The 15,977-nt window shown below is 38.0% G+C and overlaps 1 protein-coding gene across 3 annotated transcripts in view; it reads left to right on the top strand.

The window, feature by feature from the left end:
- The window catches only part of PSMA8 (proteasome (prosome, macropain) subunit, alpha type, 8), a 53,405-nt gene that overhangs the window by 24,492 nt on the left and 12,936 nt on the right, over positions 1 to 15,977 (top strand). For all 3 annotated transcript variants that reach the window (XM_011939286.1, XM_011939285.1, XM_011939287.1), the window contains exons 4-6: positions 886 to 1,008; positions 14,881 to 15,000; positions 15,118 to 15,180. In XM_011939286.1, the coding sequence (XP_011794676.1) occupies positions 886 to 1,008; positions 14,881 to 15,000; positions 15,118 to 15,180 (306 nt within the window). The remainder of the gene's footprint in view (positions 1 to 885; positions 1,009 to 14,880; positions 15,001 to 15,117; positions 15,181 to 15,977) is intronic.

Genomic DNA, 15,977 nt, shown 5'->3' on the forward strand with positions numbered 1-15,977 from the left:
TCTGTGAGGAAACAGCATGCTCTTCTTCAGGATAAACAAAGGTTTTCTTGTCTTGGGAATGAAAGAAATGTTTTACTTGGGTTTCTAATTAGAGATAACCTAGGATATAGTGAACATAGTGAACAGAATGTCCTTGATAAAAATAGTGTCAAGTAAGAATACTTGATTATAATAGTAACATTTATAGTGTCCCTCAAAGTAAGCCGAGGACATGTTTCCACAGCACAGCTTATTGAAATCAACTTTACTAAGAACCAAAATGTATGGCACAGGTCTCTGCTATATTAGAGATTACAGTCTAGTGATGTTACCAAATATATACAAAGCAACAAGAAAGTGATTTTAAGAATATATATAGGCCGGGCCTGGTGGCTCATGTCTGTAATCCCAGCACTTAGGGAGTCCAAGGCGGGCAGATCACGAGATCAGGAGATCAAGACCATCCTGGCTAACATGGTGAAACCCCATCTCTACTAAAAATACAAAAAAAAAAATTAGCCTGGTGTGGTGGCGGGAGCCTGTAGTCCCAGCTACTCAGGAGACTGATGCAGGAGAATGGTGTGAACCTGGTAGCGGAGGTTGCAGTGAGCTGAGATCACGCCACTGCACTCCAGCCTGGGGAACAGAGCAAGACTCTGTCTCAAAAAAAAAGAAAAAAGACTATATGTAAATAAACTTATGATTTTCTTGTATAGACTGTATAGCATAATTTTTTAAAATTTTATCATGAATTGAGATTGCTCCAGAAAGGGTCAGGAAAAAGATCATTAGTATATGTAGAATAAGAATTAGGGAAGTGGATCATTTGGGCAGCAATGCTTTATTATTAGAATTTTTATTTTATAAGTAATAGTTTTATTCTAAAACTACATTTTATTTTTCTAGAAATATACCCAAAGCAATGGACGAAGACCTTTTGGTATTTCTGCCTTAATTGTAGGTTTTGATGATGATGGTGTCCCAAGATTATATCAAACAGATCCTTCTGGTACTTATCATGCTTGGAAGGTGAGTCATGAATTTATTAATACTTTTTTTAGAAGTTTAGTAAATATTCAGTGTAAATGCTGTATTGATTTGAGAGACATGACAAAATTATTTTGCATTAAATATTGATGTTGGTACAAACTTTATAAATGTAACTATTCAGCTCATCAGAAACTACAGTGATTTTGGTTGGATAAAGAAACATGTTAATTTTGTAAGCGCAAGGTCTTTTGAAAAGATGTGACCAAAGTAAGTGTTTATAAGTGGTCAAATAAGAGAAATATCCAGTTCCTATTTATTATTATTCCAGATTAATATTGTACCATATAGATGCTTGCTTCAAGCAGAAATAATCTTTCTGCTTTTAACAAAGAATTAGATGGACATTTAAATTCCTACTGAAATATTTAATGCATCTTCTCCATTCTAGGAGAGTCAGAGCACCCTAAACTATGAATCTATACTCATGTGCTAGTATGTAGCAATGATCTCTGCATAATTCCTAGCATATAGTTTGTTTTCTGGATAAGTTGTTATTCTTGTTTTGACACCCAACTACAGTAATGACTTTGTTTAATGGTGTACTCAAATCCAATACAAAAGTATAGGGCTCAGCCAGGCATGGTAGTACACAGCTATGGTTCCAGATACTTGGGAGGCTGAGACAGGAGGATTGCTTGAGTCCAGAATTTTGAGGTTACAGTGAGCTATAATTGTGTGTCTGCACTCCAGCCCGGGCAGCAGAGCAAGACCCTGTCTGAAAAACACCAACCAAACAAACCGCCCCCTGCCCCCGGCAAAAAGCACTGCTAGAGCCCAGAGAAACCTAGCTTCCAGGAGTGAATTTTTGTACATTCCTATATATAAGAATAAGACTATACTACAGAATCCAATATAAGTGATTTTGACTTTATTAAAAGTTAAATACCCATATTTTAAATAGTTTTCTACAAAGTTGATTTTACTCTTATTAAGAGCCAAATAAATTAGTGGAGAAATATTGCCATGGTCTTTATGCTTGTGTTAAATAAAGAATTTGATTTGTGCTGACCATACTAATAAGATACTCTTTTATAAACTGTTAACCAGGCAGTAAAGCAGTGAATTATTCTTACAACAAATATCAGAATACTTATATCAGTGGCACATATCCTTTTAATCTGCCTGAGTAATCTAATTAGTAATCAGAAGGTATAGATTTACATGATGCAAATATCAGACTTTTTTTTCCTGGAAACTAGAGATCTCTTACCTGTACTAGATTTCTTGTCTCCTAAATCTGTGCCCTAAACAAACCAAGTTACTACACTCAATCTTTAAATATTTTGAAGCCTGCCATCTTCTGTTTGCATTTATCATTACATCATTATCCTTTATTTCTGTAACATAATATTATGTATTCCAGGTTTACATAATTTTTCTGTTTTAATCTGATTGCTTCTTGGGGTCGTACAGAGAAGAATTTTATTTTATCTCAGTCAGTTAGGAAAATTATGGAATTTTTTAGTTGTTAAGAATTTTGTTGATCGTCTTGGTCTGAAACTCTGCTCTGCTCTGGTGTCTTCAGTTCTCATGGTGGGACAGGAGGATTTGAGCACTGTGCACTTGCTCGCATACATGTGGATACCCCACTGTCTACATTTTATGAAGTGTACTTTCTTATGGGATTTTGGTTGAAGGAAATATTATGCAGCTTTTAAAACAATCATCTTTAACAAAAAACATTTGAAAACCTTTTTTATTTTATGTATTTGGCAACTGAGATTTAGGGGTTAAGTGATTTTTGTTGCTGTTGTTAAGTTTACCTTCCCAGCCTGGTGTGGTAGCTCACTTCTGTAATCCCAGCACTTTGGGCGGCCAAGGCGAAAGGATTACTTGAATGCAGGAGTTTGAGACCACCCTGAACAATGTAATAAGACCCCACTTCTATGAAAACAGTTCTAAAAATTAGCCAGGCATTGGTGGTGCACACCTGTGGTCCCAACTACTTTGGAGGCTAACGTGGAAGGATCACTTCAGCCCAGGAGTTTGAAGCTCCAGTGAGCTAGGATCATACCACTGCATTCCAACCTGAGTGACAGAGCGAGACCCTGTCTCAAAACAAAAAAGTTCACATTCCTAATTAATAGCAATATTGAATTAGAACTCAGGGTGTTCTATTTATTTCATTCTATGTTGTTTACGTTACATCATGCTACTTCTGATTTAGCATTTTTAGGCCAAATTTTTTAGGTCAAATTATTTTCTGTGCATGTTATATAAATTCTAATATCTATTCTTGGAAGGTACAATCTTCTGACTTGATTCCACTTCTGGGAACAGTAACATTTTAACTATGAGATCAAGTTTTACTTTTTTTGTTTTGTTTGTGTCTATGTTTTATTTTTTATGTCTGTTTGCTTTTTACTCTGACATACTATACCAAGTACCCTGATCAAATGTTGCAATAGACTGTTGAGAACACAGCTATGGTACTGACCATATTTTGCAATGCTATTTTGTAGGCTTATGAGGTACAGGTAGGGGAAAAGATAGAATGGGTAGGAGAAATAGGAAGTTATAAATGTAAACTGTGCCCACATGACGTGTTGCAGAAATGAGAATAGAAATAGCCAATACCAGCACTTGGGTTTTTTGAGGTTCTCTACCTGGCATGTAACACAAATTTTATTTATGAAGACTGGGCCTTTAATGATCCTGCCCTAATGGGTAATAGTGCCTTCCATTAATTTTTTTCACTTTACAGGGGAATGCTAAGAGAGGCCTCCAGAAAATCCTTTGAATTTTAGATACCTCCTCCCTGGTCTTATTGTATAATGGTAACTTTATTCCCATTGATAATGAAAACAAATTATACTGTCGTTACAGTAACCCCTTATTTGCCTGTTGGTTCAATAACACGAGGAGTCCAAAACGGCCAAGTGGCAATCTTAGCTCGTAGTTCAGTGAAATCATTATGTCCCCTGATAGAAACATCCTCCCCACTTATCTCCCTTTCTTTTCCTTGGGAACTAGAACCTTGAAACTAGCAGAACCAAGTGGGGACAAAAGACAAAGACTTACAAGTGGGCCATTAAGGGTATTCATGAGGGCCGGGCGTGGTGGCACACGCCTCTAATCCCAGCACTTTGGGAGGCCGAGGCGGGCGGATCACGAGGTCAGGAGATCAAGACCATCCTGGCTAACACGGTGAAACCCTGTCTCTACTAAAAATACAAAAAATTATCTGGGTGTGGTGGCCGGTGCCTATAGTCCCAGCTACTTGGGAGGCTGAGGCAGGAGAATGGTGTGAACCCAGGAGGCAGAGCTTGCAGTGAGTCGAGATCGTGCCACTGCACTCCAGCCTGGGCAACAGAGCGAGACTCCATCTCAAAAAAATAAATAAATAAAAAGAGTATTCATGAGACACATCTATTCCTTAGTTCCTAGATTTGTGGGCATGTGAAAAATGAATTACTAGTTTATGGCTCAGGGTACATACAGGATCTTATAGAATGGAACCCTTGCCCTGTAAGATGTCACACAGCTGCTGCTGTAACTGAGTCTTCATAGCCTATTCTAGAATTCTATCAGGCTGGCTAATTCAAGGTGATGAGAGAACATAGTAAAACCAATGAATCTCATGAACATAAGCCAATTCCCCTACTTCCTCACAATCAGTTCGTTGCTCAGAGACTATATTTTCTAGGATACTGTGATGGTGAAGAAACCTATCCAGGTCAGCTAAAGTAGTGCATGGCAGTAGTCCTAGCTACTTGAGAAGCTGAGGCAGGAGAATGGCTTGAGCCCAGGAGTTCCAGGCTGTAGTGCACTATGATCATGCCTTCAACTAGCCACTGCACTGCAGCCTGGACAACATAGACTGTTTCTAAAAAAATGAAAGGAAGTATTCAGTTAAGTCCACAGGTGGGAGAGCTGACAGACGCACTTGGCACAAGTAGGGGAAACTTATATCCTGAGTAAGTTTCTCTTTCATTGAGGGCAAGCTGCTGCCCTTTCCATGGCAGAAAAGTCCAACAAACTCAGTCAGCCCTGTTGACAGGTTGCCATGAAGCTCCTCCAGTATCCAGATGAAAAAACAGGGGTACAGTAAGGAAACACTCATTTTTAGATTTTTTTGTTTATACATTTTTATATTGAAGAAGGTATTTTAAAATTTTTGACAGATAAAAAATTGTATATATTTATGGTTGTAAACGTGATGTTTCGATATGTGTATACATTGTGGCATGATTTAAATCAAGCTAATTAATCTACTCATCATCTCACATACTTATTTTTGTGATGAGAATATTTAAAATCTAGTCTCTTTAAGCAATTTTCAATATACAGTCCATTATTACTAACTATAATCACCCTGCTGTGCAGTAGATCTCCAGAATTTATTTCTCCTAACTGAAACTTTGTACCCTTGAACTAACAACTTCCCATCCCCTTTCCCTCCTCCACCCTCCCCTGTTAACCACCATTCTATTCTCTGCTTCTATGAATTCAGTTTTTTTAGGTTCTACATATAAGTGAGATCATAAAGTATTTGTCTTTCTGTGCTTGGCTTAAAAGAATTTTTTAAATGGAGTAACGGGTTCTGGTGCTTGGCCAATTACATGAAATTAAATTAACTAAAAGCTGTCCTGCTGTAAACATCTGCAATGCTAGAATGATTACTAACATTTTTAACGCATAGCTAAAGACAAAAATAAAATCCTAAAGGTCCAGAAATAAGGAATTGAATACCAGAGTAATAAGCATGTGAGGTGATAACTCTGTACATGGGGATATTATAGTGCAGGATTCCCAAAGATTATTCATCATCAAAAGTATAAAATATATAAACAGCCCGTCATTTACAAGTATTCAGTCTATAAACACTGAATTTTTGTTACATATTAAATACTGTTCTAGGTTATGGGAATATAGAGGTGAACTCAACAGATGAAAATTCCTGCCCCTATGAAAAAGGGAGGAGGACAGACAATATAAAAATCTGACAATATGAAAGGTGGTGTGTATATATATATGCTGTGAGTAAAATGAGACAACAAGGTTAGGAGGATAGCGAGTGACTGGTGTATACAAGGTGGTCAGGGAAGGTCCCTTTGCAAAGGAGACATTTGAACAGATACCTAAAGAAAGTGAAGGAGCAAGCCAGCCAGTTGTTTGCTTTGGTGTTCCAAACACAGAAACAGAAGGGCAAACTCCCAAGGCAGTAGCATGTTCCATATTGATAAAAAATAGCAACTAGGCTATTACAGCTGGATTTCTATGCTAGATCATACAGGCTGAGCATCTATAATCCAAAAATTAGAAATCTGAAATACTTCAAAATCTCAAACTTTTTGAGCACCAACAGGACTATGCTACAGCAAGTCAACAACAAATACAGTGGTAAGAAATGAAGTATTCAGAGGTAGGGGGCTAGATCTTGTAGGACTAGAAAGCCTTGGATAGGTCTTACAATATTTAAAAAAAGAAAGTGATACAGAAAGCCATTTGAAGTTTTTACATATTAGAATAACACAATCTGATTTATACTTTTAATGTGTCTCTCTAGCTGCTATATTGAGAATAGATGGTAGGGAACTTAGGGTAGAAGCAGGGAGATAAGTTACAGGCTATGTTCAATAATCCAGGCAAGAATTGATTTAGTTTAGAGGCATTGGGCCAGGGAAAGGTTGGGAAGGACCAAGCATAGTCTACAAAGGAGGAGAACTCAGAAACCAGTGTTCTGGATCCCAAGTGAAAACAGTATTTGAAGAAAGAGTTATCAGTTTACTCAATTCCATCAAGTAAAAAGAGGACTGTGAAATGAATGAATTTAGCGATGTGCAGGTCATTGGTGACCTTGACAAGAACAGCCTGGATGGAGGATGGTGATGAAAGCATGACTGGAGTGGATTTAGAAGAAAAAGGCTCATACCTGTAATACCAGCACTTTGGGAGGCCAAGGTGGGAGGATCACTTGAGGCCAGGAGCTCAAGACCAGCCTGGGCAACATAGTGAGAGCTCGTCTCTACAAAATTAAAAATAAATAAATAATAAAAGAAAAGGGGAGAGGGAAGATCAAGAATCGTTAAGGAGTGCTAAAACCATCAAGTGAAAGATGGCTGGGAAAAGGATATTCACGTGGTGCCACATATTACTTGTTAATCACAAAGTTGTGGCAGACACCACTATCACCATCAAACTTAGCATCTCCTATAATAGGATAAACTGGCGTTGTATGCCTCCTGCTCTGATGCAATGGAAAAGAAATAACATGACTTTAGTAGTATTATTGCCATTGGATTTAACCTAAACCTATTGAGGGAACAGTCAGCTAAATCTCAGTTGTAAAACATTCTACAAGATATTTCAAAAATGTTAATGTTAATGAAAAACAAAATAAAGGCATGGAAACTTTTCTAGTTTAAAGGACACTAAAGAATTAATGCAATCCATGATTTTTGACTGTATGCTGGATGTGGGAAAAACAGATGCAAAGGACATTCTGAGGACAACCAGAGACACTTAAATATGGACTGTGTATCAGATAATGTTGTGTCTGTTTTAAATTTTTGGGGTGTGATGATTGTAATGTAATTATATAAGAGAACAACTTTGTGGGGTTTTGTGGCAGGGGGGAGTTGTTGGGTTTTTTTTTTTTTTTTTGGAGATGGAATCTCTCTCTGTCACCCAGGCTGGAGTGCAATGGTACCATCTCAGCTCACTGCAGCCTCCACCTCCCAGGTTCAAGCGATTCTTCTGCCTCAGCCTCCCAAGTAGGTGGGATTACAGGTGCCTGCCACCATGCCGAGTTAATTTTTAGGAGAGACGGGGTTTCACGCTGTTGGCCAGGCTGGTCTGGAACTCCTGACCTCAAGCAATCCACCCACCTTGGCCTCCCAAAGTGCTGGGATTACAAGGGTGAGCCACTGTGCCTGACCGAGAACAACCTTGTTTTAATGAGATAGATGCTGAAATATTTAAGGACGAAATATAATGACATCTGCAACTTCAGCATTGACGTGTGTGTGTGTGCGTGTGCACGCGTGCACGCACGCACTCATGCCTGTATCTGAATTGAGAGAAGTAAACCAAATACCTCAAAATGTTAATAGTTCATGAATCCAAGCAAAGAGTGTGGTGTTAGTTGTTTGTTGTACTTGACACTTTTCGTAAGTTTAGATGTTTCCAAAATAAAAAATTGAAGAAAAGGAAATAGGAAGTAAAAATAGTGCTTTTAAGAAGTTTGGCTATAAAGGGGAGCAGACAAACAAACAGTAGCTAGAGGAGAATATAGGTTCAAGGGAAGTTTTTTCCCCCCAAGATTGACAGAGCTATAGGATTCCTTCATTCAACAACAGTATTAAGCTCTTACTGCGTACTAGGCGCTCTTCTGGACACTGGGGATAGCGGTGATAAAAAAAATTCTCTACATTTTAGAGATTAGAGAAAGATAAGCAAAACATATGGTTTTTAGATGGAATTAGAATCTATCTACCCAGATGATTCATTTGACCTGCCTGATTTGGTACCCATTGTTTAAATCTGAAAAACTACGGCCACGTGTGGTGGCTCACACCTATAATCCCAGCACTTTCGGAGGCTGAGGCGGGTGGATCATCTGAGGTCAGGAGTTCAAGACCAGCCTGGCCAACATGGTGAAACCCCATCTCTACTAAAAAAAAAAAAATACAAAAAATTAACCGGGCCTGGTGGTGCATGCGTGTAATCCCAGCTACTTGGGAGGCTGAGACAGGAGAATTGCTTAAACCCGGGAGGCAGAGGTTGCAGTAAGCCAAATTCGTGCCTTTGTACTCCAGCCTGGGCAACAGAGTGAGACTCTGTTGCTCATCTCAAGGATGAGCAAACTGAGCCTGTTACTTTAAGGAAACAACTACCAGTTGTTGCCAATGATAAAATTCAAGTTTTCAAGCAAAAATTATAATTTTGGAAAACATGTATTTGCCACAATGAGTCTGACAGTTTCTTTGTGAAAAATTAATAAGCATGATTATTTAATGTTTTAGAAATCACATGGGTCAACATTTAGAAGATCTGCATAGTTCAGTAAACTAGTTTTCCAGGTGAGCAAGCATGATATTACAAAATCTTGCAAGATAAAATACCTATTCAAAGCAAACATTATGTAGGTTTTACCAGTCCCTAATGACTATTAGAAATTAAAACTGAGAAATTTTAAAATACCAATTTATTGTAAAATAATTTAAAAACCAAGAGACTTTAATAAAACAGTAAAAAAGTTTATTTATGTGGTTGCAGATTTTAATTTGCAATTAACTACCACCTGTTGCGACGAATATCCACACTTTTCTGAGAAGGGCATTAAAATATTCCTCCCTTTTCTAACTGCATATTTGTGTAAGGTTATACTTCAGCCATAATAACATATTGTAATATGTTGAATGCAAAACAGATAAAAGAATTCAGCTTTCGTGAAGCCAGAGAGTAAATATATTTACAAGACAAATATATTGTAGACAGTAAGTATATTTGTACCACTCTTCTCAAAAAAATAGTTTTGTTTTAGGAAATATGATTTTTTCATAAAAACATGTTTATATTAACATGTGTTGTAGATGGAATTGGGTGCCCCAAAATGCATACATTGAACCCCAACCCCAAAAAAATTGGGCCTTCAGAGAGATAATTAAAGTTAAATGAGGTCGTAAGGATAGGACCCTAATCCCATGGAATTGATGTCCTTATAAGAAGAGACAGAGACAACAGAGAGCTCTCTCTTTTGCACGAACATGTATGTGTGTACACAAGAAGAAAGGCCTTGTGAGGACACAATGAGGAAGAAGCCATCTGCAAGCCAGGAAGAGAGCCCTCACCACAAACCAAAATTGCTAGCACCTTGACCTTGGACTTCTAGCCTCTAGAACTTTGAGAAGGTAAATTTCTGTGGTTTAAGCCACCTGGTCTGTGGTATTTTGTTGTGACATACCAAGCAGACTAATATAACGTGTAATGGGCTTATTTTTAAATGAATTGATTTTTTTTAAATTTTTCTTAGTTTCAGTTTCTAATTATTAGGTCTGGGATCTGATTTTACACTACTTACACACTGATAAAATTAGCCTGCTGCTGTTTCATGGATACTGGCAGAAGACAGAAGACCCTCTGGGTCAGAAACAAGAGACCTTATTACTCATGGCACATCAAACAGCATGAGTATCAGCATATTTGCATAGATTCCCTTTATCCCCAAGACCCACAGAGTTGATGTAATGTAATATTTTCAAAATAATATTTTATAGACATTTAGTGGCAGGAATTGAATATGTTCTTGCTTATTAGTTCTAAGATATTGGTATTTAAGTGTGTATCTAAGAAGTTGTACACATTTTTAAAAATATTCTTCCTTTCACTTACAATATAGCTTGTAGATTTGTAGGAATGCCAGCCTGGCCATTAGCACTCATATTTTATATTTAAAACTTTGTTTCAGTTTACTATGTATTTCTTGAAAAGCTTGCATTTTTTAAGTTTTTAAATAAAATTAGCTCTTAAAGAACATTGATGAAAACTGGCATCTAATATGCTGTGCATTGAAGTGGTTACTTAATTTAAAAGCTATTCTATACTATTTTAAGGAGACCCATATGCATAGACTTAAGCCCCACCCTGACTAATGATGTTGATGATTAAGGGGCATGTTTTGCTCTTGTCAGTATGGGCCATAATGTTTCAAAATGGTAAGAACGTTAACTCTGTTGTATACTTCCAAGCAATGTTTCTCAAAGTGCATTTCTTTTAATGTCAACAGGTATTAGGTAAACAAGCTCTCTAGCTAAGTAATTTTTTTAGCTATTTAAAGAAATTCAGTAAGTTTTGTTACCAAAGTACATCTGGATCTGCTAAAAAGCATTTAAATGTTCTAGAAGCAGGTAAAACAGTAGTCCCCAAGATGACTTGAATGTAGAGCCCTGTGATCATAGATCCTTTCTCTACTCTGATGTTTTGTGGGATTCACTTTGGAAAATGCTGCCATAAAAACTTAGAACCTCAGGGTTGAAAAGACTTTAAAGACTGTTTAATATAATCCTCCAATTTATTGTTTCTGACAACACTTGACCAGTTTTGCCTTCTGTTTATATTTCAAAAATAATGGAAATTGTGATTTATTTATTGTGAGTAGAGTTTTTTGTTCATTTCCACATCTCTTTTTCTTAGTGTGGGAGAGCGCACTGAAGATTTACTCTGGAAGTTAGCAAGCCTTCAGATGAGAAAAGCTGATCTGCACTTGTCAGCAGGGACCTTGTCCTTCCTTAGGATCACATAGCCTCATGGGAAGATTATTATTTTTTAGGATATATATTAGGAAGTGCCATTTTTATAAGCATTTGTTGAAGGGAAGGGATCAGGATTGGGCAGAGGGAGACATTGGACTGCATTGTAGTCGCAGTAAAGGCTTCAGTTGACACCATGGAGTGCTCTGGATCTGTAGTGGCTCATCAGAGCTGTTCTAAGTTGGGGTGAAGGGACTGCACATTGATACTCTGCATCACTCAGTCAGTGTAGGCTAGCCCTGTAAGAGCACGTGACCTTCCCTGAGGGAGCTCTTGTTATCCAGGGAACCTTCCCAAGAGAGGTAAGAGCTGAGGGCTGTCTGCCATTACCACTTCCAGTAGCCGCAGGAATAAGGTTTTTGTTTCTGGAGGTGTATGGGGCAGTGTGTCACAGGATGCACTTCCGAGATCTGTCAGTGAGATTGTCTTTGTCTCCTAACAACGAAGACCTGATGATTCTTAACACATAGGATTGATTTTTCTCATATAATGAAAAGTCTGAAAGTAGGCAGATGCTAGTATTTGTCTCTTTTAGTCTTAATCTTTTTCCATGCTCTCAAGATGGCTGCTAGACCTCTAGCCAATATGTCTGCATTCTAGGCAGCAAAGGTTCCTAGGAGCTTCACCCAGTGACTTCCACTTGTGTATACCTATTTGTAAGAGAAGCTAGGAAGTGACATATTTCAGCAGTCACATTGCCTAGAGTTCTGTCACAAAGGAAGAATGGATATTAGGGTTGTCAGCTAATAGTCTTTGCTGTAGAAAATCATCATTAATCTGAGGAGGCAGGTAGGAAAAGTATTGCAAAACTACCAGAGTCATCACTGAAGTGGATTGGGGTGGGTGATGGGGCAAGGGAGGGTGGGGATCTGAGTGTGGCAAGAACAGGCTAGATTTTAGAAAACAAGTCGAGTGGGTAAGAGTTAAAGATTTTGACATTAAGAATTGGAAAAAGTGGATAGGAAAGTCGCCAGAAATGTGCAGGATAACCTTAAAGGCCCAATGAAGTTTTTGAATAAACCACTACCTGAAGCCACTAACTGTGTACTTCCTCTCTGAGTGGTAACTAGTTACCAAAAAACAAACAAACAAACAAAAAAACCTAGTAGCAAATAGACTTCAAAGTCACACCAGGCTGAAGGCTTTACCTTTGATCTTGGTGAAATTTCAAGGCCACAAAATTTAATTTAGAAGTTTCAACAACTACTTATATTAATCCTCTGAAACATAATGGCATAGAGAAAGTTATATGAAGTAAAAAGAATCTTTTGCTAACCAGAATAGTATATTGTTATATAATGTAATATAAATGGTGGGTTTTCATATTTATGTCCTAAAATCTCCTTTGAGATCTCTTTCCCATAATCATAATACTAAACAGTTTGCCAGGCACGGTGGCTCACACCTGTAATCTCAGCACTTTGGGAGGCCGAGGCAGGCAGATCACCTGAAGTCGGGAGTTCGAGACCAGCTGGCCAACATGGTGAAATCCCATCTCTACTAAAAATTTAAAAATTAGCCAGGCATGGTGGCAGACACCTATAATCCCAGCTACTTGAGAGGCTGAGGCAGGAGAATTGCTTGAGCCCAGGAGGCAGAGGTTGCAGTGAACCAAAATCACGCCATTGCACTCCAGCCTGGGTGACAGAGCGAGACTCTGTCTCAAAAAAGAAAACAACAATAATAATAATAATAATAATAACACTAAACAGTTGTAACTGAGACATTCCCCCATTTAATGCCAGTGAAAGGATAGGCCTTTCTGTTTGTTCCTTTTACTCTGTAATCATCCTAGGAAAGGAGCATGTGGCAGCTTAGTGTATCAAGTTAAAAGCTTGGCTTGTTGATTCAGACCACAGTTTCAAAGCTTAGCTCTTCTGCTTACTCTCTGTATGATCTTGGTCAAGATTACTTCAGTCAGTAATTCACAAACAGCTGATTTTGTCCCACCTAAGAGACATTTGACAATGTCTTTGACAAGAGATATGTTTGGTTGTCACAACTGGGGTGGGAGTTGCTGCTGGCATTTAGTTTGTGGAGCCAGCTAAAAATCTCACAATACACAGGACAGTCCTCACAACAGAGTATTAACTGGCCCAAAATGTGAACAGTGCTGATATTGACAAACCGTATTTTAACCTTTCCAAGCCTCCATTTCTACATCCAAGAATTGGGGTTAGTAACAGTACCTATTTAATCATTTTTGTGATGATTAAATGAGATAATCCATGTAAAGTGCCTGACTTAGTGCCTGACACATAAGTGTTCTGTTAATATAAAATTTAAAATCTTATTATCATCATTATTATCATCACGAGTACTAATCTGGATATTTAGGCTGAATTAAAACAATATGCAGCCTTCTACCTATAGCCATGCAGCCAGGAAAATCCATTTGCATTTTTCCTTCATCAGATGAAAATGTGTAAAGAACAAAGAAAAGAGGAATAGAATAGACACTCTTCCTGCTTAAGAGTCAAAGAAGATAATGAATCAATTAGGTTACCACTATACTTATTCTAAAATCTATAAAAATGGTGCTCAGCCCAACTTAGGTAAATAGCTTTCTTCGTGTTGATGTCATTTTTTTCCCTCTCTTTGCTTTCTTCTTTTTGTACCATGTTGTAAAGTTATAGCTCCTTGCCTCTCCACATCTTTTCAAGTTTCTACTTTTTAAAATCCTTTCTGAGCCAGGCACAGTGGCTCATGCCTGTAATCCCAGCACTTTGGGAGGCCAAACTGGGAGGATCACATGAGTCCAGGAGTTTGAGACCAGCCTGGGCTACATAGCGAGACCCTATCTCTAAAAAAAATTCTTTTTTAAATTAGCCAAGTGTGGTGCCACATACCAATAGTCCCAGTTACTTGAGAGTCTGAGGTAGGAAGATACCTTGAGCCCAGAAGGCCAAGGCTACAGTGAGCAGTGATCATATCACTGTACTCCAGCCTGGGCCACAAAGTGAGACCCTGTTTCAAAAAAATATATAAATAAAATAATTTCTGGTTATCAAGGATTTGGGAGACATTATATTGATAGAAAGCATTAGCCAGGACAAAGCATTGGTATATTTAAAAGAAAAAGTTGGCCAGATATTGTGGCTCACACCTGTAATCCCAACACTTTGGGAGGCTGAGACAGCAGGCTCACTTGAGGCCAGGAGTTTGAGAACAGCCTGGGCAAGACTGTACCCAGTCTTGGTAGCAAGACTACCAAAAAAATAATCAGCTGAATGTGGTGATGCATACCTATAGTCCCAGTTGCTCAGGAGGTTCAGGTGGGAAAATCACTTAAGCCCAGAAGATCAAAGCTGCAGTGAGCTATAATTATGCCACTACTACACTCCAGCCTGGGCAACAGAGTGAGATCTCATCTCTAAAACAAACCAAAAAAAGGAAAATAAAAACCATGCTGCCATTACAGACTATTCTGATAGTAACCAAATGAGCTACTGAAATGTTTGCTACGTTTTCAGATCTATAATTTTCATTTGGTAATTTTATGAAGGTATACTGGAGTACACTCTAAACCTCTAAACTTAGTAACCATAAATTCATTCATACTGCAATGATATTTATAAATTAACTTTTATTTTTCAAGGCAAATGCAATAGGCCGAAGTGCTAAAACTGTTCGAGAATTTCTAGAAAAGAATTACACAGAAGATGCCATAGCAAGTGACAATGAAGCTATCAAGTTAGCAATAAAAGCTTTGCTAGAAGTAAGTGATCTAATAAAGCATATTCAGGAAATCATGAGTTTTTTTTCTCATCCATTTTTGTTTATTAAACACAAAATTTGCTGAAATAATTCTAATAGCATACTTGTTCTACATTAGGTGGTACAGTCTGGTGGAAAAAACATTGAACTTGCTATAATAAGAAGAAATCAACCTTTGAAGGTAAGTCATTAACCAAAGAGGAAAAAGTATCTGTAGTATAAAGTATTTTGACAAAAGTTAAAAGGTTGTTGGCCTCTAGGCTTCCGATATAATGTTGTCCTTCATTAATGTCAAATAACCTCCACTCATTTCTGACTGTCTACTGGTTTTTTGTTTGTTTTTCTGTGTGTTTTTTTTTTTTTAATGGAGACAGGGTTTCGCCACGTTGCCCAGGCCGGTCTCTAACTCCTAGAATCAAGTGATCAGCACGCCTTGGCCTCCCACAAAGTGCTGGGATTACAAGTGTGAGCCACCGCACTCGTCCTGTCTACTGATTTTTATGTATTTCCATTACTTTACATTTGAAAGTGCCTTGAGCATCTTGTGAGACTTAAACTTTAATACCTAGCATGATAACCTTTCCATATTTCTTTGTGCCAAGTCTAATGTTATCGTATATATAACATCTGTCAGCCATTGTGGGTGAAAACTGCTGGACTACAAAATAAAATGTTCAGGATATTGTGATAGAGGACCCACTGGCTAAAGAGCATTTGAAATGTAGTTCACTATTGTTCATTAGGTAGAACCAACCATGCAATATAGTTTGCCAACTAGCTCTCTTTAGCTGAGATTGTACAAAAGCACTCAAAATTTGGGAAACTATATTAGAAATATACTTAAAGGGGCCGGGCGCGGTGGCTCAAGCCTGTAATCCCAGCACTTTGGGAGGCTGAGATGGGCGGATCACGAGGTCAGGAGTTCAAGACCATCCTGGCTAACACAGTGAAACCCCGTCTCTACTAAAAAATACAAAA

The sequence above is a fragment of the Colobus angolensis genome, unplaced genomic scaffold, assembly GCF_000951035.1.
Source record: "Colobus angolensis palliatus isolate OR3802 unplaced genomic scaffold, Cang.pa_1.0 Scaffold18, whole genome shotgun sequence".
Taxonomy (NCBI): Eukaryota; Metazoa; Chordata; class Mammalia; order Primates; family Cercopithecidae; genus Colobus; species Colobus angolensis.